Source organism: Balaenoptera acutorostrata, chromosome 20, assembly GCF_949987535.1.
Source record: "Balaenoptera acutorostrata chromosome 20, mBalAcu1.1, whole genome shotgun sequence".
In the NCBI taxonomy this organism is placed as follows: Eukaryota; Metazoa; Chordata; class Mammalia; order Artiodactyla; family Balaenopteridae; genus Balaenoptera; species Balaenoptera acutorostrata.
The window spans coordinates 45,415,438-45,437,375 of record NC_080083.1 but is presented as its reverse complement, the minus strand read 5'-3'; the positions used below and the strand labels follow the sequence as shown (position 1 = coordinate 45,437,375).

At 53.5% G+C, this 21,938-nt stretch overlaps 1 protein-coding gene across 8 annotated transcripts in view; it reads left to right on the top strand.

The window, feature by feature from the left end:
- Positions 1–21,938, top strand: part of ARHGAP23 (Rho GTPase activating protein 23) — an 81,805-nt gene that overhangs the window by 44,760 nt on the left and 15,107 nt on the right. For 7 of the 8 annotated variants that reach the window (XM_057535559.1, XM_057535558.1, XM_057535560.1 and 4 more), the window contains 11 exons: positions 45–102; positions 1,582–1,725; positions 6,668–6,985; positions 8,270–8,331; positions 8,596–8,726; positions 9,372–9,493; positions 11,454–11,609; positions 16,467–16,545; positions 18,717–18,790; positions 19,061–19,150; positions 20,191–20,316. In XM_057535559.1, coding sequence (XP_057391542.1) covers positions 45–102; positions 1,582–1,725; positions 6,668–6,985; positions 8,270–8,331; positions 8,596–8,726; positions 9,372–9,493; positions 11,454–11,609; positions 16,467–16,545; positions 18,717–18,790; positions 19,061–19,150; positions 20,191–20,316 — 1,360 coding nt within the window. The remainder of the gene's footprint in view (positions 1–44; positions 103–1,581; positions 1,726–6,667; positions 6,986–8,269; positions 8,332–8,595; positions 8,727–9,371; positions 9,494–11,453; positions 11,610–16,466; positions 16,546–18,716; positions 18,791–19,060; positions 19,151–20,190; positions 20,317–21,938) is intronic. The other variant, XM_057535561.1, reaches the window with a different exon arrangement.

The window sequence follows — 21,938 nt, the reverse complement described above, 5'->3', positions numbered from 1 at the left end:
GGCTGTGCCTCCCGCAGCCCTCATCCTCTGTCCTCACCCCCCAGGCGCCTGCCGAACCGCGTGCCCAGCCTGCGGATGCTCCGAAGCTTCTTCACTGACGGGGTGAGTGGCACGTGTGTGTAGGTGAGGCTGTCGGAGGTCTGGGGAGGGGCCCAGGGGCCCACCCCTCAGCTGTGGAGTCCAGCCTTGGCAGAGGGACCCGGCCTGTGACTCCTGCAACCCGAAATGGGCCCCTCCGGCTCCCGTCTCCTTCTGGCCTTGGCTGTCCCCACACTCACCTCGTGTCGGCCATGTGACCCACCCTCTCTGTGGGCTCAGTCATCACCTAAAGACACCGTGAGCCTTCCTTCCCAAGGCCTTTGCACTGTCCTTCCAACCGCCCCTCCCCCATCTCCCATCTAGAAGGCCCTTTCCACGGCCCACATGCCACATGACTCACTTTTTCACTTTCTTTAGATTTTTTTAGGCCTTCTGTGAAATTTCAGCCTTTACGCCTGATATTTCATGCCTCCCCTCACCACTCTGCTTTTCTCCTAGCACTTCTCATGTTACACAATTTGTGCGTCCATCTCCTTTCTTGCCTGTCTCCCCAGCTAGAATGTAAGCTCCATGAGGGCAGGGATTTCATTCGTCTTATTCACTGACCCCTCTGCATACCTAGAACAGTGCCTGCACTGTGGAGGTACTGGGTCAGTATTTGCATGGTGTCTTCAGGGGACAGGGGACACCCTGGAAAGGTGGTGGGGGGACACACAGGGCTGAGAGTGATGGAGAGGCCGAAATTTCCAGCCTCAGGACCTGGCTGTGCTGGGTCTTAGTTGTGGCCCGCGGGATCTTTGTTGCCTTGTGTGGGATCTTCATTGCCTTGTGCAGGATCTTTAGTTGCAGCATGCGGGATCTAGTGCTCTGACCAGGTATCAAACTCAGGCCCCCTGCGTTGGGAGAGCAGAATCTTAACCACTGGACAACCAGGGAAGTCCCGACACAGAATCAGTTCTGAAATGACCTTAAATCTTTTTGATTATGGATGGGTTGGAAAAGCCATAATGATTTCAAATCCTCGATATCTTCGGTTTGTTTAATACCTTGATGATACTGTCACCTGGCTTATTCCTTATCACATCCTCTGCTTACTTAACTCTCCCTTGACCTGTCACCTCTATTGCTGGAGTCCTGCTGACACTATCACTTCCTCTGTTTAACTCCTTGTGGACATGACTACCTGCTCCACTAACTCAGTCTTTGTTGATGTTCCCACTTCCTCTGTTTATGTAGCTCCATGTGGACACAATCACTTCCTCTGTTTCCTTAGTTCCTTCAAGTCTATAAAGTTAAGCGTGGTGAGGCATGTGGCCTGCAGGTCATAGCCTTTCCTCCTTTCTGGCTTCCCCATCACGTATGTCTCATGACCTCAACACAGATGGGTCAGAGAGGGTAAGCAAGGCCCATGAGGCCACACAGCACAGCAGAGTGTAGCACAGGCATATGCCAGGCCCTTGTGGCTGCAAATGGTCCATGGGGTTTCTGAGACGCTGGCACTGTGGGAGCCACCCTAAATTGCCCTCTGTCGTCTCTCTGCAGTCCTTGGATAGCTGGGGCACTTCCGAAGATGCTGACGCTCCTTCCAAGCGACACTCAACCTCTGACCTCTCAGACGCAACCTTCAGCGACATCAGGAGAGAAGGCTGGTTGTATTATAAGCAGGTCCTCACCAAGAAGGGGAAGGTAAGATGGCTGGAGGAATGAGCTGGAGGTGGATGGAAGCTGGCTCCAGCAGAACTCCCAGCTTTTCCTACGCCCACCCTCTGGAGCTGAGGAGAGCCAGCTGAGGCTGCAGCATGAGGGGTAGAGGTTAGATGCTAGGAAGAACTTCCTGGGGGTCCTAAAGAACTCATGAAAAAGAGTTAACCAGAGAGGTGGTCTTTGCTGTGGGGTGATCTGATCAAGTTGTGCTTGGAATTCTGACAGAACCATCCCATGGTTGATCCTTGGTTGGCAGATCACCCCCAAAATGGCCACTGGGGCTCATGGAAAATGAGAGAGCAAGGCCAGGGTGATTCTTTTAGGGGAGCTGAAGCCCCAAAAGAAAGCAGAGGTGAGCCTTTTCAAGGCCAGCAAAGGTTTTAGTCTTCATCCTAAGGGCAACTAAAAGCCCCTGGGGCCTCTTCCACTGGGCTTCCTGGGGGGTGAATTAAGAGAGGGCCAGAGGGAGGCAAGAAGACCAGTTCAGGACCGCCACAGAGATCCAGGTGAGAGATGAAGGGGGCTTGGGCCTGGGGCCGGGAGATAAGCAGGATCCCAAGGGGAGAAGGCGGGGCCCCTGGGTCCATGGAGCACAATCCCAGGTTCCAGGCAGCAGAAGAGGGAGGAAGAGGCCGCCCGACTGCTGTCACCTGAGCAGCCCAGGCAAAGTGGAACAGAGCGGTTAGCATGAACCTGGGCTTGGCTCCTGACCGTGCCACGAGTTCCTGGGGGAGCTTGTTTGGCTCACCTACCAGTTTCCTCGTATGTAAATGGAGCAAATAATAATCAGTAGCTCATACGCCTTTGCTGAGGATTAAATAGATGATCTAAGCAAAAAGAGCTTACCCAGTGCCTGGTCCCCGGGAGCAGCTATTCTGCTTATTGCTATTATTTGCTATTATTTTTCCACCCTGCCTTCTAGGGGTCTTGTACCTGAAAAGAACATAAGCTTTGAAGTCAGACAGACTTGGAATTCCTGCCCAGCCACTTATCAAGCATAAGGCTTCGGGCAACCCCCTTAACGTCTGAGCCTCACTTTTCTGATCTGTAAGATGGGGACAGTGTTATTCTACTCCAAGGGCCAGTGTGAGGGTGAAGTGAGCGGTGTAGTCCAGGCAGGACCGGCCCTCATCTGTGCCCTCGTCCAGCCCGCGCTGCTCCAATTCTCCGCTGAGGTTCCGGGGATTCAGTGGTGAGGGAACCAGGCCAGTCCTGCCCTGCTGGGGTTCATGCTGGGCAGAGAAAGCATGTGTTGCTTACCAGTTACCAGTGCTTGACTGCTGTGATGGGGGAGTTCAGGGCAGCGGCATATAGTAGCATATGACCCTGACCTCAGCAGGGTGGGAGGGGGTGTCTGGAAGGCTGTGAAGGGTGTGTGGGAGTCCACAAAGCAGGGAGGTGGGGGTGTGGTCTGACAGGGGAGATGCCCTCCTGCACAGCTAGGAGAAGGGTGGCAGGGGGTGCTGGGCAGCTGGGAGCCAGGGCAGGAGACGGAAGCCGGGTGGGGAGTCGGGCACCTGGGCGTGGGCGCATCGCTCAGGGTGAGCCTTTGCAGGCATTTAAAGGGTGGGGGGTGGGAGGTGTGAGCCCAGGAGGCAAGTGTTGCATCTGTGACAGGAGGAGACAAGGCCATTGCTGCTGTCCAGGTGAGCGAGGGGAGTGGGACCAAGGGGAGGGGACAACTTAGAGAGATTCAGGGGTAAGGAAAGCCTGGGCGGGCTGAGGGCTGGGAGGTGAGGGAGGATGGAGGAGGTTCCTGGGGTCCCAGCTTGGGCTGCGGGGTCAGTGAGTGGTGGGACCCTTCTTGGAGCCACAGGGCACCGGAGGGGCAGGTTTGGGGAGAGGAAGCCAAGAGGTTCCTTTGGGGCCTATGGAGTCCGAGGGCCCTGGCGCATACTTCCGTGGAGGTGGCCTGGCAACAGAGGCTCTGAGGGTGTGGCATTGGGAGGGAGGTCCACCTGGGGAGGGCATTTGTCCATCAGAGAGGACGCAAGCACCTGCAGCCATGGGCGCGGGAACACTGGGGGAGAAAGCAAGAGACGGCCGGGCCTCGGGGGGAAGTGGGGGATGGAGACCAAGGAGGAGGAGCCAGGTGTGGACAAAGACTTCCAGCCCAAGGCTTGAGCCCTTCGGAGGGCCTGGTGACAACTGCTGACTTCTGCCTGCCACATAGCCTGCCCTCGCCTCTGGGTGGCCTTTGGCAGCCCAGCCGCAGTGTTTCCTGGGCAGGGAGAGGACCTGGCCCCTTCCTGCTCACTGGCGGGTTCTGAAGGAGAGGGCTTTCCACTCCCATCTGGTCTCTCGGTCTGTCCAGGGTCCTGATCGCCAGCCAGATGTTGTCTGCTTCAGCAAGTCCAGTCTCTCCTCGCCCCCAGCTCCCAGTCTCTTTTGGAGACCACTGACTGTCAGGCAGAGGAGGGGGTGGGTGGGTATGACCCGTCCCTGCAGCCACAGACCCAGCATTTGAGCTGGATGCGACTTGGAGACCAGCTGGCTCACCTCTCGTTTTTTCCAGTAGGGCATACTGATGCTAGGGGAGGGGGCCTGACTTATCCAAGGTCACCTAGCTGGTTCAGTCTCAAAGGGGCACCCTTGTCACCACCTCACTCTGACACTAAACTTCTCCTGGAGGGCCCTACTGTCTCCTGCTCTGAACGTCCCTGCCTGGGTCCAGCAGGTATGTGATGATGGGCAGGGTTCATGGCCGGATGTGGCTGTGTTCACCTGCCAGCCATGAAGTCTCCTCATCTGGTTTGCTCTGAAGATAGAAGCTTGGGCTGGGTGTGGAGTCGTAGGTGGGCTGTGAGCCAGAGGAAAGGAGCCCTTGCTCTGATGGGGGAGATGGAACCCCCGCCTGCAGGGTGTTCCGAGGCCGATTAATTCAGTTATTCAGTAAATATTGATGAGCACTTACCCTGTGCCAGCATGGCTCTAGGCCCTGGAGTATGGAGGTGAGAGGGCAGACGAGCTCCCTGCGCCAGGAGCTTTCCCTATACTGGAGAAAGCCACCCACAGCCAGTAACCTGAGACTGCAGTGGACAATCAGGGAATATGAACAGGGTGATGTGATTGCCTTTAAGTTGGAGGAAGCGGGGAGCTGCCGTTAGGGGAAAAATGCTTAGAGGCGGCCTCGCTGAGGAGGTGATGTTGATGACCTTGAGCTCAGACCTTAAGGGCGAGAAGGAAGCAGCCACGTGAAGAAGCAAGAGAAGGGGCTCTGGGCAGAAGGAATAGCACGTGCAAAGGCCCCGGGAAAGGAAAGGCTTGGCTTGTTCACTGGAAAACCCCCCTGTGTCTCGACATCGTGAGACAGAAAGAGGGATGGGTTAGGAGAGGCAGGGACCAGATCACAACAGAGCTTAGATATGATTCCAAGGGCGATGGGAAGCCATGAGAGGGCACTAAGCAGGGGAGAGACAGGACTTCGTTTACATTTTCAAATGGTCACTGCAGCTGCTGCGTGGAGAACAGGTTGCAGGAAGGAGAGTGGAGCCTGGGAAGGTTCGTGCAGTGGTCCTGGCAAGAGGTGTTGATGGTGTGGGCAAGGTGGTGGCAGGAAAGATGGAGACAGGTGATATTTTGGAAGCAGAACAGTTGTGACTTCCTGACGGGTTGGATGTCAAGGGTGAAGAACGAGGAGGAGTCAAGGGCAGCTCCCAAGTTTCTGGGCAACTGGGTGGATTTACTGAGCTGGAAAAGATGGAGGTGGGGGTGGAGAACAGGTTTGATGGTGAAAATCAAGGGCCCCATAGTGAGCAAGCAGCACCTGCAGTGCCCATGGGACATGCAAATGGAGACACTGAGCAGACAGTTGGAGGTACCGGAGTGTGGCTCAGGGGAGATGCTGGGCCAGGGGTACATCTGGACATCACCATCAGCAGACAGACAAGATTGAAAGCCATGGGTGTGGATGGCGTCATGGGGGAGGCATGCAGGAGGAGGAGGGCCGAGGACAAAGTTCTGGAGCTCCCCTTCCTTTAGGGAAGGCACTGTCAGCCTCAGCACGGTTGACATTTTGGACCAGATGATTCTTTGCTGTGGGGCTGTCCTGGGCATCCGACATGTTTAGCAGCATCCTTGGCCTCTACCCACTAGATGCCATAGCATTTCCCCAGGTGCGACAACTGAAAATGCCTTCAGACAAATGTCCCCTGGCGGCTCTTCGCCCTGGTTGAGAACCACTGGTGTAGAGGATGTTGGGTAGAGGGGACCAGAGAAGGAGCCAGCGGAGTTAGGAGGAAAACCACGAACCATAGGGTCCTGGGTGCCAAGAGAGAGTTTGGAGAGGGAAGAAGTGACCGCTAGCTGGGTCATATGCCACCAAGAGGCTAAGCAAAGGGCTGAGAAGTGCCCAGATGCTGCCACTGGCTTTGGCAACATGGCGGCTGGGTGACCTGGCGAGCAGCTTCCCAGGAAGGGGATACTGAGTGGAGTCTTGAGTGCGAGGCAAAGAAGCGGGGAGAGCAAGTGTGGTTGACAACTTTTGACTAGCTTTGCCCGGAGGGAAGCAGTATGTAGACCAGGAATGGCTTAGCAGGATTTTATGTAAGGTGGGTCATGTTTGGTGGGGGGCCCGATTGCCCTGTGGAGCCCCCTGCTGGTTCTCTAGGGCATTGCCAACGGCAGAGGAGCGTTAAAGAGAAGGTTGGGGACCCTCTGCGGGGACTGAGAACTATGGGTACAGGTGTCCAGGCCGGTGAGGGGCAGAGAGACTTGGGGGACTGTGGGCAGGAGGCTGCCCCAGGTGCCGGCGGGAGTGGAGCAGGGGGCTCCCGGCGGCCAGTGGGGTGGGGTCCCCACTTGCTGTCCACTGTCTGCCTCGCCTAGGGCCCCCCTTGGGCTCTGGGGGCGGGGAGGAGGGCAGGCCTGGCCTCTCACCCCCTCCCCCTCCCCTCTCTCCCCCTCTCCCCGTGTCTCCCTGCAGAAAGCGGGCGGCGGCCTGCGCCAGTGGAAGCGGGTGTACGCCGCGCTGCGGGCGCGCTCGCTCTCGCTGAGCAAGGAGCGGCGGGAGCCCGGGCCGGCGGCGGCGGGGGCGGCGGCGGCCGTCGCAGGTGAGGACGAGGCGGCGCCCGTCTGCATCGGCTCCTGCCTGGTGGACATCTCCTACAGCGAGACCAAGAGGAGGCACGTGTTCCGGCTGACCACCGCTGACTTCTGTGAATATCTCTTTCAGGCTGAGGACCGGGATGACATGCTGGGCTGGATCAGAGCGATCCGAGAGAACAGCAGGGCCGAGGGCGAGGTGAGGGCCCCGCCCGGCCCCAGCCGGGCCAGGGAGGGCAGGGCAGGCCCCGGGCGCCTCTCACCTGCCGGCATCCTCCCTTCACCGCTCTGAGCCTCAGTCCCCTCCTGCATAAAATGGGCTGACAGGAGTACACACCTTGCAACTGTGCCCTCCAAGGGTTTGGTGTGAAGAGACGATGCCTGGGGCAGTGGCTCACAGAGGACCTGGCGTCTTTGGTGTTCCATGACTGGCAGGAACAATAATAGCTGTAGGAATGACAGTAATTATTATCATCATCGTTATGACTGCCTTGGGCAGGCTCTGGCACAGAGAGGTCAGCTCCCGGCCAACCTCAGCCTCTTGCTGGAGGTTTGGGAGGTGGGGGTCTCCTATGGAATTATTACAGAAAGGGGTGCCCCCGGGCCAAAACTGTGGCTGGCCCCTCTGACAGGGCTGGCCTGTCTGCAGGGGCACAAACACATTGACCTTGGGAGGAGGCCAAGAGGATTGGCCTTTGGCAGCAGGCAGCAGGGGCTGAGCCAAGGGCTTTGGCAGGGACTCCAGGAGCATTTTTAAATGGCGCCCCCTCCTGGGCAGCTGCAGCTGCACACTAGGAGCCTGGGCTGGGCTTTCTGCCTCCGCCCACCCCCTCCACCAGGTGCCTCTGCACACCTGCACAGAGTTATGTGGGGGTCCTGGGCTTGGCGGCTGGTCTCTGCCAAGAGGATGGTGTGGCTTGGGCCCTGGTCCAGACGTGCAACTGCTCTGGCCACAGGTAGAGGGGTGCTAGGGCACGCTGAGGACACCATCTCACTGAACCAGGCTCTGCCTCCCCAGGACATTGTCGTTCCTCACTGCAAGGAGGAAAGCACGAGAAATATGGGGCCTTTTTCTGGGGGGACTGGCTGGGCTGTCCCCGACAGGCACTATCTGAGGGTCCCAAGTCACCTTCATTATTGCAATAGCTGCCCTTCATGGGGCACCTCATCTGTGCCTTGCCAGGACTCTGATGAGTGCTACGTGCATAATTCCGCACCCTGACCCTGAGGTTGCCATGTTGTCTCCCCGTGTTACTGCTAAGCAGACTGAGGCTCAGAGAGGCTAAGGGATTACCCAAGGTCACATAGCTGGTGAGGGGGTGCTCGGGAGTCCAGCCCTGGTCTTTCTCGCTCCAGGGTCTGTACCCTTCAGCTGGCAGGTGGAGGAGAGGGGAGGCGAGGCCGAGGCAGGGGCCAGGGAGAAGCCTTGGGTGGGCTGACCATGGGCACTGATGGGGTCTGCTTTCTCTTCCCCCTCCTCCAGGACCCCGGCTGTGCCAACCAAGCTCTGATCAGCAAGAAGCTTAATGATTATCGCAAAGTGAGGTGAGGCCCAGCCCTCATGGAGCGGTCCTGGCCACGGGGTGGGAGACACCTTGGGCAGAGGTCGTCCTCCTGGCCCACCTTCAGACCTGAGGGTGGCCCCAGAATTGCCCTCTGCTGGGGGCAGGGAGGGTGGCAGGGGCATTGAGGCCTCCAGTCCCCAGAAGGGCATGGAGGGGCTGGAGGGGAGGTCCAAAGAGGTGGGAGGCCAGGGCAGGTGGCATGCTGGGTCACCCCAGTGAAGACCTCTCCCCTCTTCCCACACAGCCATAGCTCTGGGCCCAAAGCTGATTCCTCCCCCAAAGGCTCTCGTGGCCTGGGGGGCCTCAAGTCTGAGTTCCTCAAACAGAGTACGGCACGTGGCCTCAGGACTCAGGACCAGCCTGCAGGGAGCAAGGGTAGGAAGGTGGCTGCTAAGGGGGTGCTGTGCACCCACGCGTGGGGAGGGGGGGTCAGCCTGTGGGTCTGCATGGGAGCGGAGGGCCTGTGTGTGTGTGTTAGGCGGTGTGTGTGCCTGTAGCTGTGGGCCACGGTTATCCTCGTGTGTCTGCCCACGTGTGCATGCCTGTGAGGGTCCCGGGGCCCTGAGGGTCTCAGGGCCGGAAGGGCCCGGAGCCTGATTTCCCTCCATGACATCCCAGCTGTGTGGTCCTCCAGTCTCTCCTTGTGTCCCTTCAGGATCAGGAGCCTCATCCTGTCTGCAGGTGGCCTTTTCCATCTTCACACACTTTTGGCCATTAGAAAGTTCTTCCTTCGGTTATACCAGAATCTATGGCTCCCACCTTGTTGTTTCAGCCATACAGAAGTCCTTATATCACTCTGAGGCCTCTCTCCTCCAGGGTAGACACCCTCATCTCTTCGGCCTTCTCTGCTGGGATATTATAATTTGCCATCAGCCCTCAGCACCCCGGTTGCTTCTCTGACGGAGTCCCCATACGTCCAGTGTGTGAATGTGGTGTGTGAGTGTGTGTGACCTAGTGTGGTGGCTGGCCCTCCCCGGGCCCCCAGCTCACCCTGCCTCTCTCTGCCCTCCCCAACCCCAGATGACAGTGTCTCCACCCCCAGAACCCCCTGGGGCATCAACATCATCAAGAAGAACAAGAAGGCAGCCCCCAGGGCATTTGGGGTCCGACTGGAGGAGTGCCAGCCAGCCACAGAGAACCAGGTGGGTTCCCGCCGTGCTCCAGAGCCAGCAGGGAAGTGGGGAGACCGAGGCACAGAGGGTCAGAGCTGCAAGGGACTTTGGAACCAGCTCTCCACCGCGTGTTACAGACACAGCTGGGGAAGCAGCCCTGCGAGGGAGCAGCAGAGTTGAGACAGAGCCCACAATCCCTGACTCCCAGCTGGTGCTCCTTCTTAGATCATGGCGAGGCTTTGGTGCAATTTCTGCTTCCAGACCGGAGACAGTGAGAGCCTTAGTAACCACCAGAACCCCTGGGGTTCTGGCCTTGCACTGCCCCCATCTTGTCCTCCCTACCTCTGGCCCACTGGTGGAGAATGCTGTTCTTTTTTTCTTTTATTGAACTGTAGTTGCTGTACAATATTATATAGGTTACAGGTGTACAATGTAGTGATTCACAGTTTTTAAAGGTTATACTCCATTTATAGTTATTATAAAATATTGGCTGTATTCCCTGTGTTGTACAGTATATCCTTGTAGCTTATTTTCTGCCTAATAGTTTGTACCTCTTAATTCCCTAGCCCTATGCTTCCCCTCCCCTCTTTCCTCTCCCTACTGATAACCACTAGTTTGTTCTCTATATCTGTGAGTCTGCTTCTTTTTTGTTATATTCACTAGTTTGTTTTATTTTTTAGATTCCACATATAAATGATATCATACAGTGTTTGTCTTTTTCTCTCTGACTTAATTTCACGTAGCATAATGCCCTCCAAGTCCATCCATGTTGCTGCAAATGGCAAAATTTCATTCTTTTTTATGACTGAGTAGTATTCCATTGTATATATATATATATATATATATATAGATAGATAGATAGATAGATATCTATATACATCACATCTCCTTTATCCATTCATCTTTTTTTTTTTTAATTTTTTATAGCTACTTTATTTATTTATTTATTTATTTTTGGCTGTGTTGGGTCTTCGGTTCGTGCGAGGGCTTTCTCTGGTTACGGCAAGCGGGGGCCACTCTTCATCGCGGTGCAGGGACCGCTCTTCATCGCGGTGCGCGGGCCTTTCGCTATCGCGGCCCCTCCCATTGCGGGGCACAGGCTCCAGACGCGCAGGCTCAGTAGTTGTGGCTCACGGGCCCAGCTGCTCCGTGGCATGTGGGATCTTCCCAGACCAGGGCCCGAACCCGTGTCCCCTGCATTAGCAGGCAGATTCTCAACCACTGCGCCACCAGGGAAGCCCTATCCATTCATCTTTGATGGACATTTAGTTTGCTTCCATATCTTGGCAATTGTAAATAATATTGCTGTGAACACTGGGGTGCATGTATCTTTTCGAATTAGTGTTTTTGTTTTTTTGGGATATATACCGAGGAGTGGAATTGCTGGGTCATATGGTAGCTCTATTTTTAGTTTTTTTGAGAAACCTCCATACTGTTTTCCACAGTGGCTGCACCAATTTACATTCCCACCAACAGTGTACGAGGGTTCCCTTTTCTCCACATCCTCGCCAACATTTGTTATTTGTGGTCTTTTTGATGACAGACATTCTGACAGGTGTGAACTGGTATCTCATTGTGGTTTTGATTTGCATTTCCCTGATGACTGGCGATGTTGAGCATCTTTTCATGTGCCTCTTGGCCATCTGCATTTCCTCTTTGGAAAAATGTCTATTCAGTTCTTCTGCCCATTTTTTTAATCGGGTCTTTGTATTGTTTTTTTTTTTTTTTTGGCCGTGTCTCGCGGCTTGTGGGATCTTAGTTCCCTGACCAGGGATCGAACCTGGCCCCCAGCAGTGGAAGTGCAGAGTCCTAACCACTGGACCGCCAGGGAATTCCCAGGTCATTTGTATTTTTGATGTTGAGTTGTATGAGCTGTTTATGTATGTTGGCTATTAACCCCTTATTAGTCGGTCATATCATTTGCAAGTATTTTCTCCCAGAGAATGCTGTTCTTACTCTTCCTAACGCCCCTGCCCTGCTGTGTCCCCAGCGTGTCCCCCTGATCGTGGCTGCATGCTGTCGCATTGTGGAGGCACGGGGGCTGGAGTCCACGGGCATTTACCGGGTGCCAGGCAACAACGCAGTGGTGTCCAGCCTGCAGGAGCAGCTCAACCGTGGCCCCGGGGACATCAACCTGCAGGATGAGGTGAGTGCGACTGGGGGGCGTCGGTCTATGGAAGGGGGGCCAATGTGGTGGTGTCTGTTGTGTTCATTGTACCCTGTGGTGTGCCTGGCACTGGGTCAGGGCCCCAAGGTGGGCAAGACGCAACTTGCCTTTGCAGGCCAGCCGTGGGGAAGGGCATCACCCCAGCTGCAGCCATGGCCTGAGAGCCCGGAGACAGAGGCTGGCAGGTGACAGTTTTTTGGGCCTTGAGGATGAATAGAGTCCATGAAAAGCCAGCAAAAGCCAGGAAAGGGCACTCCAGGCAGAGGGAACAGCCTGGGGAAAGGCGTGGGCCCCTAAGGTTTGCCGGCAGTCACCATACCTTCTCTGTCAAGGGCCAGGTAGCAAGTATTCCAGACTTTGGTTACCACATGGTCTGTTGCAAACCCTCCTCTTCCTTATCCTCTTCCTTCTCTTCCTTCTTTTTCTTCACAATCTTTTAAAGATGCAAAACCCATTCTTAGCTCAAGGGCCACACAAAAACAGGTCGTTGGCTGGATTTGACCTACAGTCCGAGGTTTGCAGACACCTGGTTAGAAGGGGAGTGTATGGTGTTTGCTGGAGCGGCCAGCAACGTGGGTGGCTGATCAGATGAGACAAGAGCAGCTCGTGAAGGGATCTGACAACCACACAAGAGTTTGCAGCAGGTTATAGTAACTATAAATGGAATATAACCTTTAAAAATTGTGAATCACTATGCTGTACCCCTGAAACTTATACTGTACATCAACTAGACCTCAATTTAAAAAAAAGATGTGTTTAGAGCAGGAAAAAAAATTACATACTGGGGCTCTGGTTCCAGTTAAGATAGAGAAAGCACACTCTGTCCAATCTTTCCTACTGATTACATCTAAAAATCCTGGACAGAATATAGAAAGTAACTATCAAATAACTCTGAAAAGTGGATAACAGCAGACCAAGGAGGTAGAGTGCAGCATTCCAAAGAAGATCTAGGCCGTCTAATGCAGACTCCTGAAATGTCTGTCCTGTCTAAAAATGTTTCCGTACTTTCACTACAACTCGTCATTTCTGCTATAGAGAGAAATGTTAATATCTTTAAACAGTGTTCACAATCCTCTTTTGGAGAATTCTGGATTCCTCCAGAATTCTGCTCTAACAATCATCTCCTCTTTCTCTTGTGCTGTGAACTGAATCGTGTCCTCCCAAAATTTATACGTTGAAGCCCTAACTCCCAAGATGAGTGTATTTGGAGATAGGGCCGATTTAGGAGGTAATTAAGGTTAAATGAAGTCATAAAGTCAGGGCCCTGGTACGATAGGATTAGTGTCCTTGTGAAAGGAGACACCAGAGAGCTCCCTGCCTCACCTGCTCCATCTTGTAAGGTCCCAGCAGGAAGGTGACTGCCTGCAAACCAGGAAGGGAGCCCTCATCAAAAACTGAATGGGTCGGCACCTTGTTCTTAGATTTCCCAGCCTCCAGAGTTGTGAGAAAAGAAATGTCTGTTGTTTAAGCCAAAAAAAAAAAAGAGTTTGCAGCAGGTTATATGTCAGTTATATCTCAGTAAAACTGGGGAAAATATCCAAATAAATATTTCAATTAAAAAAAAGAGTTTGCAGCAGGGCCAGTGTTTCCCAGAACCCTAAGGTTCCCCAGAGGTGCTGTGGGAGGCCAGGACCCCCCATCCTTACTTGAACTAGAGTAACCTGCTTTGCTCTGTCTGCTTTTTTATGTTGGTTTTTTTCATATTGGGTTTTCACGTATCATTTCACTTGACAAAAAGCGCTCTGCTGGAAAAGATGTTTTGCAAAACCATGGATCTGGACAGTGAAGTCCCATGAGTCAACAGTACTCTGAAGCTGTATGTGAAAATGTAAGATAGTCTTCCTGTCCTTGGGAAGGAGCTAGGGAGACAAGATGAGTACGTGTGAAATAGTGGACAAGAGAAAAAGCTGGTTCTCATCAAGGACCAGATTGTTTGATGAGGAAGGAGAGGATGCTGGGGACTGGAGCAGGTGTTTGAATCTTTGAAGGATGAATAGGAAGGGGCAGGTGAATAGGAAGGCAGTCCAGGCAGTGGGTGATGGCATTTTCCAAAATCCCAGAGAAGGGTCTGAGTGTCAGGACAGAGAATGGACCCACCTCCTGGGCTTGGCAGTGGAGAGGGTGAGGCCCAGGGCAGGGGACAGAGGGCTTTTGATGGCTTCACTAAAGCCTTTGACCTTGAGCCAATGGACAATAGGGAGCCTTTGATGGTTCTTCAGCTGGGGAGGCATAAATGAGAGTAGGGTTTGAGAAAGTAGTGCTTTAGCTTATGCCTAATGGACACGAACGAGGGAGGCCCAGAGCAGGGCATCTAGGGAAGAAATTACTGATATTGTGGGAGGGGTCAGGAGGTCTTGGTGGTCCCAGGGGGAGGGGGTAAGGAGGATGGGAGCAGCTCTAGGAGTTGGCTGCATGAGAGGGAGGAAGGAGAGGTAGGAAAGAGCCAAAACTTTGAGCTGCAGACTGGTGGTATCTGTCCCTGGCAGACCTGGGGAGTAGGGCAGGAGAGGGAGGATGTGTCAGGTAGGGACCGCATTGGACTTGGAGTGGTGGTAAGTCACCCACATGGGGGTGATGCATAATCAGGCACTAGACCGAGGGTGAATTGGGGAGTGGGTGTGGGGTCACGCTGGGGCACAGAGGTGAGACGACGGAGGGAGCTGCCGTCTGGGGAAAGGGTGGGCATGGGGACTGCAAGGGCCAGGCTCTGAGTGGGACAGAAGGAGAGGGCAGCTCAGGTGAGGCTGGGGATGGGGGTGCAGATGCTTAGGCATAGGAGGGGTCAAGAGGGACAGGGCAATTCTGGGATCTAATGTACAGCATGGTGACTATAATTAAATATTGTATACCTGAAATTTGCTAAGTTATTAGACCTTAAGTATTCCCACCACAAAGTAAAAGGTAACTATGTGAGGTGATAAGTGTTTTAATCTGCTTGATTGTGTGAATCATTACACAGTGTAGAGATTTATCAAATCAATCACATTGTATATCTTAAATATATACAATTTTTATCTGTTAATTATACCTCAATAAAGGTGGAGTAAGTAACAACAACAAAACAACAACAAAAACGGCATTATCACCATCCATAATTTGTTTGTGAAATTCATCTTTTATTGAAAAATCTAGAGTTCATATATTTTTTATTGCTCTTTTTATTTCATGGTATAGATATTCCACAAATAATTTATGTATTCTTTAGTAGTTAAGCATTTCAGTTGTTTCCAGTCTTTAGCCTTGATAAATTTTTCTCCAATGGGGGGAAAGAAAAATAGAAGGACAGGGCAAGGCCTTGGGTTTGGCAGCTGGGAGATGAGAAGAGCCCACACATCAGGGCCAGGAGGCAGTGGAGGGAGGTGGGAAGGAGCCCACACTGGGTGTGCACATTAGCTGGGCCTCATCCAGGGAGAAGAGGGACCAGGGTGGGGCCGTGCCGTGTGTGTTGGGTGTGTGATTTTGTCTCAGACATCAGTTTGTGTCATTTGTCATGGGGAGTGCTAGAAGTTAAGCGTTCCCATTGAGCCTATGGATGGTTTGGCATTAAGCTGTGGACCCATGGTAATGAGTGTGTGTATTGTTGAGTTGTGTGTCTTTGTTGGGGGTATTCTGTTGCTTTCTGGACATGAGTTATTCTGAGCAGTTTCTTTTGAGTTATCCTTGACTTTGTGCAGGCTGATGGTGCCCCCTGGTGGACAGGAGAGACACTGACCCGGCCATTCTTTATTCATTCTTGTATTCAACAACCATTTATTTAGATCAGAGTTTCTCAACCTTGACCCTTTGGGCAGAATAATTCTTTTTTGTGGGAGGTTATCCTGTGCACTGGAGGAAGTTTAGAAGTATCCCTGGCCTCTGTCCACTAGATGCCAGTGGCACCCCCCGCTTGTGAAAACCAAACGGTTCCACACACTGCTAAACGTCCCTGGGGGGCTGAGTCGCCCTGGTTGAGAATTCATGATTTAGACCATTTAAGTGCCAGGCTAATAGGGCTGGCTAGGTGATAGGAACGCAGTGGGAATAAAACAGACAAGATCCCTGCCCCTCATGTGGCTTACAGATCCGCCAGGGGAACAGGCAGGAACAAGGAAACTAATGCATACAGTAATGATCAACTGTGGTAAGTGCCACAGGAGAAAAAAACGTCAGGGCTGTGCTACAGATGGTGATGGCGGCTGTGCTGCGATGGTCAAGTCAGGGGAGGCCTCTCCGAAGATGTTTAGATTCGGGAGGAGCCAGTCATGTGAAGGGCAGGGGGAGGCGAGTTCTAGTGGAGGGAACCAGCCAGTGCAAAGGGCCCGAGACAGGAAGCCACCAGGCATGCACGTGAGCTGTGTCATGGATGAGGAGAGGGGTCCGAGGATGTCTCCCCTGAGTGGGGGGCGCTGGGAAGCAGGAGTTGGCACCAGCAGGCCTAATGGAGGTCCAGTGGGCAGGCTCGTGTGGGGATGGGTTTTGCTCACCTCTGTCCCCCACAGTGCCTGCACCAGGGAAGGGACCTGCTCCTTTCTCTGCGTGGACGAATGTCCGAGCCCACTGGGCTGGCTGGAGCAGGGGGGTACTGGGGCCAGGTGGTGGAGGGGCTAGGACCTAGCTGGGGACTCTGTCCTACTGTGATGAGTCTTCTTAGCCCAGACAGCCCTGGTCTGGGGAGAGCTGGCTATGAGTGGATCCCAGGGAGGGCCCGAGCCGGGCCGGACTGGGCTCTAGGGCTGGACCGGCATGGAGGTGTGGGCACCTGGGCGGGGCCTGGCTGGCTCTGAACCTGGGGGCATGCGGGTTTGGGCACCTGGGGAGGGCCCTACCTGTGGCCTGACGTCATTGCCCCCTCCGCAGCGCTGGCAAGACCTCAACGTGATCAGCAGCCTGCTCAAGTCCTTCTTCCGAAAGCTACCTGAGCCTCTTTTCACTGATGGTGAGTAGGAGGTGGAAGTGGAGGATGGGAGGAGGATGGGAGGATGGGAGGATACCTGTCTATGCTGCATCCTGACCACTTTTTAAATTGGGTGTGTTGGTTTTACTTTTGGGGTTTTTGTTTTAATACAAAAGAAACACACACTTGTAAAAAACTTAGGTAGTACAGATACGAAATCAAGTAAATGCAAGGGCCCCTGTCATCCTCCCACTCCCTGCCCGCAGAGGTTATCCTAACACTTTCTGAGCATTTACTATGTGCCAGGCACTACTCCCTACAACTCCATGAGGTAGTACTATTATTTCCACTCTGTAGATGAGGAAACTACGGCACAGAGAGGTTAAGTGACTTGCCCAAGGTCACAGAGGTTGTAAGTGTCAGAGCCAGGGTTCAGCCCCAGGCATCTGGCTCCAGAGCCCAGCGCTTGACTATTTGCTGAGCTGCTTATTAACAGTGCATTGCGTTTCCTTCCAGACCCTCTTACACGTGTGACAAAGATACACACGCATATGTAGGGCTTGAAGTTGGGCGGGTTCAGTGGCGCACTGGTAAATGTCTCACATCTGGCTCTCAAGGGAAAAAAGCCGTGATGTGTAGCATTTTCCAGTTTCCATGGTATAAATACTCCCACCACGGCTTATTTCAAGCTCCCAATTTGCTATCACCAACATGAAAGACAAACACAACTGGTTGTCAGGAGCCCACGCGAGCGAGCGGCTCCAGCACACCACTGCTTGAGTTCTTAACAGAAGGAGGCTTATAATTTTGAGATTCATTCGTGTCAGTACAAAGAGCTCTACCTCATTCTTCTTTAAACCAACCACATAGTTTTTCATAGCCTGAATAGACTATAATTTGTCTAATCACTCCCCTACTGCTGGGTATTTAGGTTGTCTTTGCATTTTTGCTATTTCGAAACGTGTTACAGTGACTTTCCTTGACTACGTTCCTGCACACCTGGGCCAGTGTCCTGGAGGTGGATTCATAGACATGGAATTGCTGGGTTAAAGTCCTGGAAAACATTTTGAAAGCTAAAGTCAAGTTGTATTCTGGGGAGGCGGCCCTAGTTCACACTCCCAGTAGCAGCGTAAGAGATTTTGCTTCCCTACATCCCCATCGACACTGGATGTTATTAATATTTTAAACTTTTGCTGATCGGAGAGAGAACACGGCATCTCACTATTGTTACCATTTTCATTTCTGTCATTACTAAGAGATTAACTATCTTTTCATTAGTTTATTGGCCTGTACCGTTTCCTCTGTAGCTGCTCGTTCAGACTATGTGCCCATTTTGCTACTGGGTTCTTGGTCTTTTTTCCTATTGATTTGTAGGAGATGAGCTCTTTGTACATTATGGATATTAACCCTTTATTAGTTTTTGTAAATATTTGCTCTTGGTCTGCCATTGCCTTTTAACTTTTCAGTATAGAAATTGAAAACAGTTATTTTATGTGTAGTCAAGCTGTTAACCGTTAATGGAGTCTATCTCATGTTTAAGAATGCCTTATGATTATAAAAGTATTTTCTTATTTTTCCCCAATATTTTAATAACTTTTGTTTTCGGCTCTGTCATGCAATTGAATTTGTTCGTGTATTATGTGAGCTAGAAATGGATTTATTTTCCCAACAAGATAACTGACTTGAAGTGCTGCCTTTATCTGTCCTGATCCTTCATCACCTGCCTTAGCTGTGCTATCTTTTTAGTATATTTCAGTACCTAACAGGGCAAATCCTCCCTCATCATTCTTCCATTCTTTAAAAAACATCCCATTTTTTAAAGTTCCCCATGGACTTTTTCTGAAGGGAGTTGGGGGAACGCTGACACAGAGGGGGAGGGGTATTTGGAGGCTGAAAGACCCCTCCCTCTTTCTAGGTAACCTTCTCGTTTCTCTTCCAACCTTGTGGTGTCCTTGTCCTGGAGGCTGGGGCAGGGACCCCTTTTCCAGGATCAGCAGGCAGCTGAGGTCTTATTTCTTCCCAAACGAACTTACCTGGGCTATCCCAGGTCAGGTGCGCACCTGAGGGCAGCTGTGGTGGGTTTGGTCACATGAACACAAGGCCACAGATTCCCCCCCAAAACTGGAACGGCCTTGGCACAAAACACTGACCTCCCGGCAGGGCCTCGTCAGCCTGGAGGCCCACCTCTCTAAAGAGTTCTCACTGTGTTCTAGACAAATACAATGACTTCATCGAGGCCAATCGCATTGAAGACTCGAGGGAGCGGATGCAGACTCTGCGGAAGCTGGTAAGGAGGGGGGAGCTGTTAGGCAAAGGGCAGACTGGGCGGGGCGAGCACCACTGCCCCAGGCGCCCGAGCCCTGTGCCACCACTTCCCTCTGTGACCTCAGCAAGCCCTTCTCCCCTCACGGCCTCAGTTTCTCCATCTATACGAGGGGGGCAGTTAGAGGGTGGATTCCAGACCCCCTGAGATATGGCAGCGGAGCCCCTTTGGGGTATGGTGGGGAGGCGGAGGTCATCACAGCCTGGTCCCATGCCCCTTCTTTCTCCCACCCAGATCCGGGATCTCCCAGGACATTACTATGAAACACTCAAATTCCTCGTGAGCCATCTGAAGACCATAGCTGACCACTCGGAGAAAAACAAGGTGGGTGGAGGCCCTGCTGTGAAGTGTGGGGGAGGGAAGCCTACCGGGGTCTCCTCCGCATATTCTTTTTTTATAAATTTATTTATTTTTGGTTGTGTTGGGTCTTTGTTGCTGTGCGCAGGCTTTCTCTAGTTGCATCGAGCGGGGGCTACTCTTTGTTGTGGTGTGCGGGCTTCTCCTTGAAGTGGCTTCTCTTGTAGCGGAGCACGGGCTCTAGGTGTGCAGGCTTCAGTAGTTGTGGCACGTGGGCTCAGTAGTTGTGGCTCACGGGCTCTAGAGCACAGGCTCAGTAGTTGTGGCACACGGGCTTAGTTGCTCTGCGGCGTGTGGGATCTTCCCAGACCAGGGCTTGAACCCGTGTCCCCTGCACTGGCAGGCAGATTCTTAACCCCTGAGCTGCCAGGGAAGTCCCTCCTCAGCACATTCTAAGCTCCTCCAGGTTAGATAATCTCAAGCCCCTCTGGCCATGCCCTCCTCCTTAAGGGTTGTTCTGTCCCCACCCCTTCCCTGCATACTGGCCAGTGCTTCTCCCCGGAGAGCCATCTCCTGAATTTCTGAGGGTCTTCCAGAGGCAGAGAGCCTCAGACCCCTGGGTCTGATGGAGATCTATCCTCTGATCTAGCTCAGATCCCTTGTGTTGCCTTTTCCTAAGCAAACCCCTTATATCTTCTGATTCTGCGGTGGAGGGGTGGGGGAAATGAGGGGAGGTATAGGATTTCTCCCGGTCCTAAAACACTCTTGAAACTTCCAATGGGTCCTCACTCTGGCTTCTCCCACTGCTAGCAAGCATAGTGTGGGTGTGCAGGTGGGGAACTGCCTGTGAGTGCCAGGCCTGGGGTGAGTGGGGCTGAAAGCTGGCCTGTTCTCTACTTACCAGGCACCTCCATGCCCAGCAAGGAGGCATCCGGCCCCTAAGCCAGGGTCAGCTCAGGATGGGGTCGGGCTGGGGGCCTGAGGGCCCAGAGTGAGGGATGCCTTGGGGGCTGGAAGTCAGAGCTCACAGGGGTGTTGACGCTGACCCGCTTCCCTCCCCTGCCCAGATGGAGCCCCGGAACCTGGCCCTAGTCTTCGGGCCAACGCTGGTGAGGACGTCCGAGGACAACATGGCGGACATGGTGACCCACATGCCTGACCGCTACAAGATTGTAGAGACGCTGATCCAGCACGTAAGCAGCTGCCCTGGCCCAAGTCCCCCTGGGCCCCTGGCTCCCGCTTGCCTGGGTGGATGTGCTCAGGGAAGGATGAGGCAGCTGAATAAAATGCTGCTGAGATGGTGGTTGCCCTTCAGAAGCAGTAGGCTGCATTTTAAGGCTGGACGGGAATGGGTCCTGAATCCCTGTCTTTCCGGGATACTGCATCCCCAGCAGGAGAATCAGGCCCTGAGCTTCCAAGATGCATGTGAGGGTCGGAGGGAGGAGGAAGGTCAGGGAAAGGTGCTGCCGGGTTGGAGGGCAGAAGGGGTGGAAGAAGGGATGCCTTCAGACGGTGGCCCCCAGGAGAGGTGTCCTGGCAGAAACGTGGCAGACAGGTGCAGAGGTAGGGACAGAGCTCTCTCTGCAGGCCCACTGAGACTTCAGGGAGAAAATGGTGATGCCCGGGATAGGGGGAGGCGGATGTCGCAGGGCAGATGATGGGCTGGGGCAGGATCCTGGCTGCATGTTCAGTGTGTCTTGGGCTGGTCACCTTTCTCTCACGGCTGCCTGGAGGCCCCAAGAGCCTCGTGTTTCTAAGGATTCATACTGTTATCTACCACGGGATGAGAACCCAGAGTGGCCAGCAGAGGGCGCAGGAGACCTTGGTTTTCCAGAGCCAAACCCAGGGCAGCACCAACCCCTTCTGGGGCCCTCAGGGATGTTTTTATGAATCATAGATTTTTCCATTTCCAGATCTTGGTGTGGCCTGTGGTCTAGTCCACAAAGAATGGAACCAGAACCCTCCTGCCAGGAGAAATAAGATTGGCAGCTGGTCAAGGGAAGGGAAACCTCAGCCTCCCCCACCTCATAGACACTTTAGGGAAGGGAAACCAGGTCATGTTACTCCCATTTTACAGATGAGGAAACTGGGGGACTCAGAGAGGCAAAGTGATTTGCTCAAGGTCACACAGCTAATAAGTAGCAGCCCCAGGATTTTAAGCCGGGACTGTCTGACCAAAGCCTGTGCTTTACTCCCCAGCCAACTGGGAGGTCTGACCCCTGGGAGCTTTGGAGTGAGGGAGATTGGTCAGAGTTAGCCAAGTGAGGCCATGGGTAGACTTTGGTCATGCTGGCTGGCCTTGTCTGCTTGTTTCCTTCCTTCACCACGTGTCAGGGCTCTGAGCCATAGGAAGGTATGTCGAGGCCTGTTCGCACTCTAACACTGGGACCCCCAGCCCGGAGGCCCACTCCAGAGCTGTCGGGGAGGCCAGGGCTGGTGAGCAATGTCAGGGATCCTGATGTGGCCTTGGTCTGGGGAAGCTTATCTCTCTTGGAAAAGTTCAGCTCCCCAAACCAACAGGGAGCCATCGGGGTCCCCATGAGTGAATGCTTTGGGCGGGGGGCAGTGGGGAAGAGAGGCTCCTAGTGAAGCTAGGAGTGAAGCCCTGGCTCCTAGTGAAGTCCCAGGAAGCCCAAGGCCTGGGGTCAGCTGGGATGTCAGGAACAGCAGTCTCCAGGGAGAAGGAAGGCCCAAAGTATGTCCACTTACCCTCCCCTAGGGTCCCGGGGAAGTCCCCAGCCAACGGCGGCGCCTCCTCTGGGCAGGGTCGGGGGATATGGAGCACATCAGTCTGCTTCATAGGTGTAATCCCAGC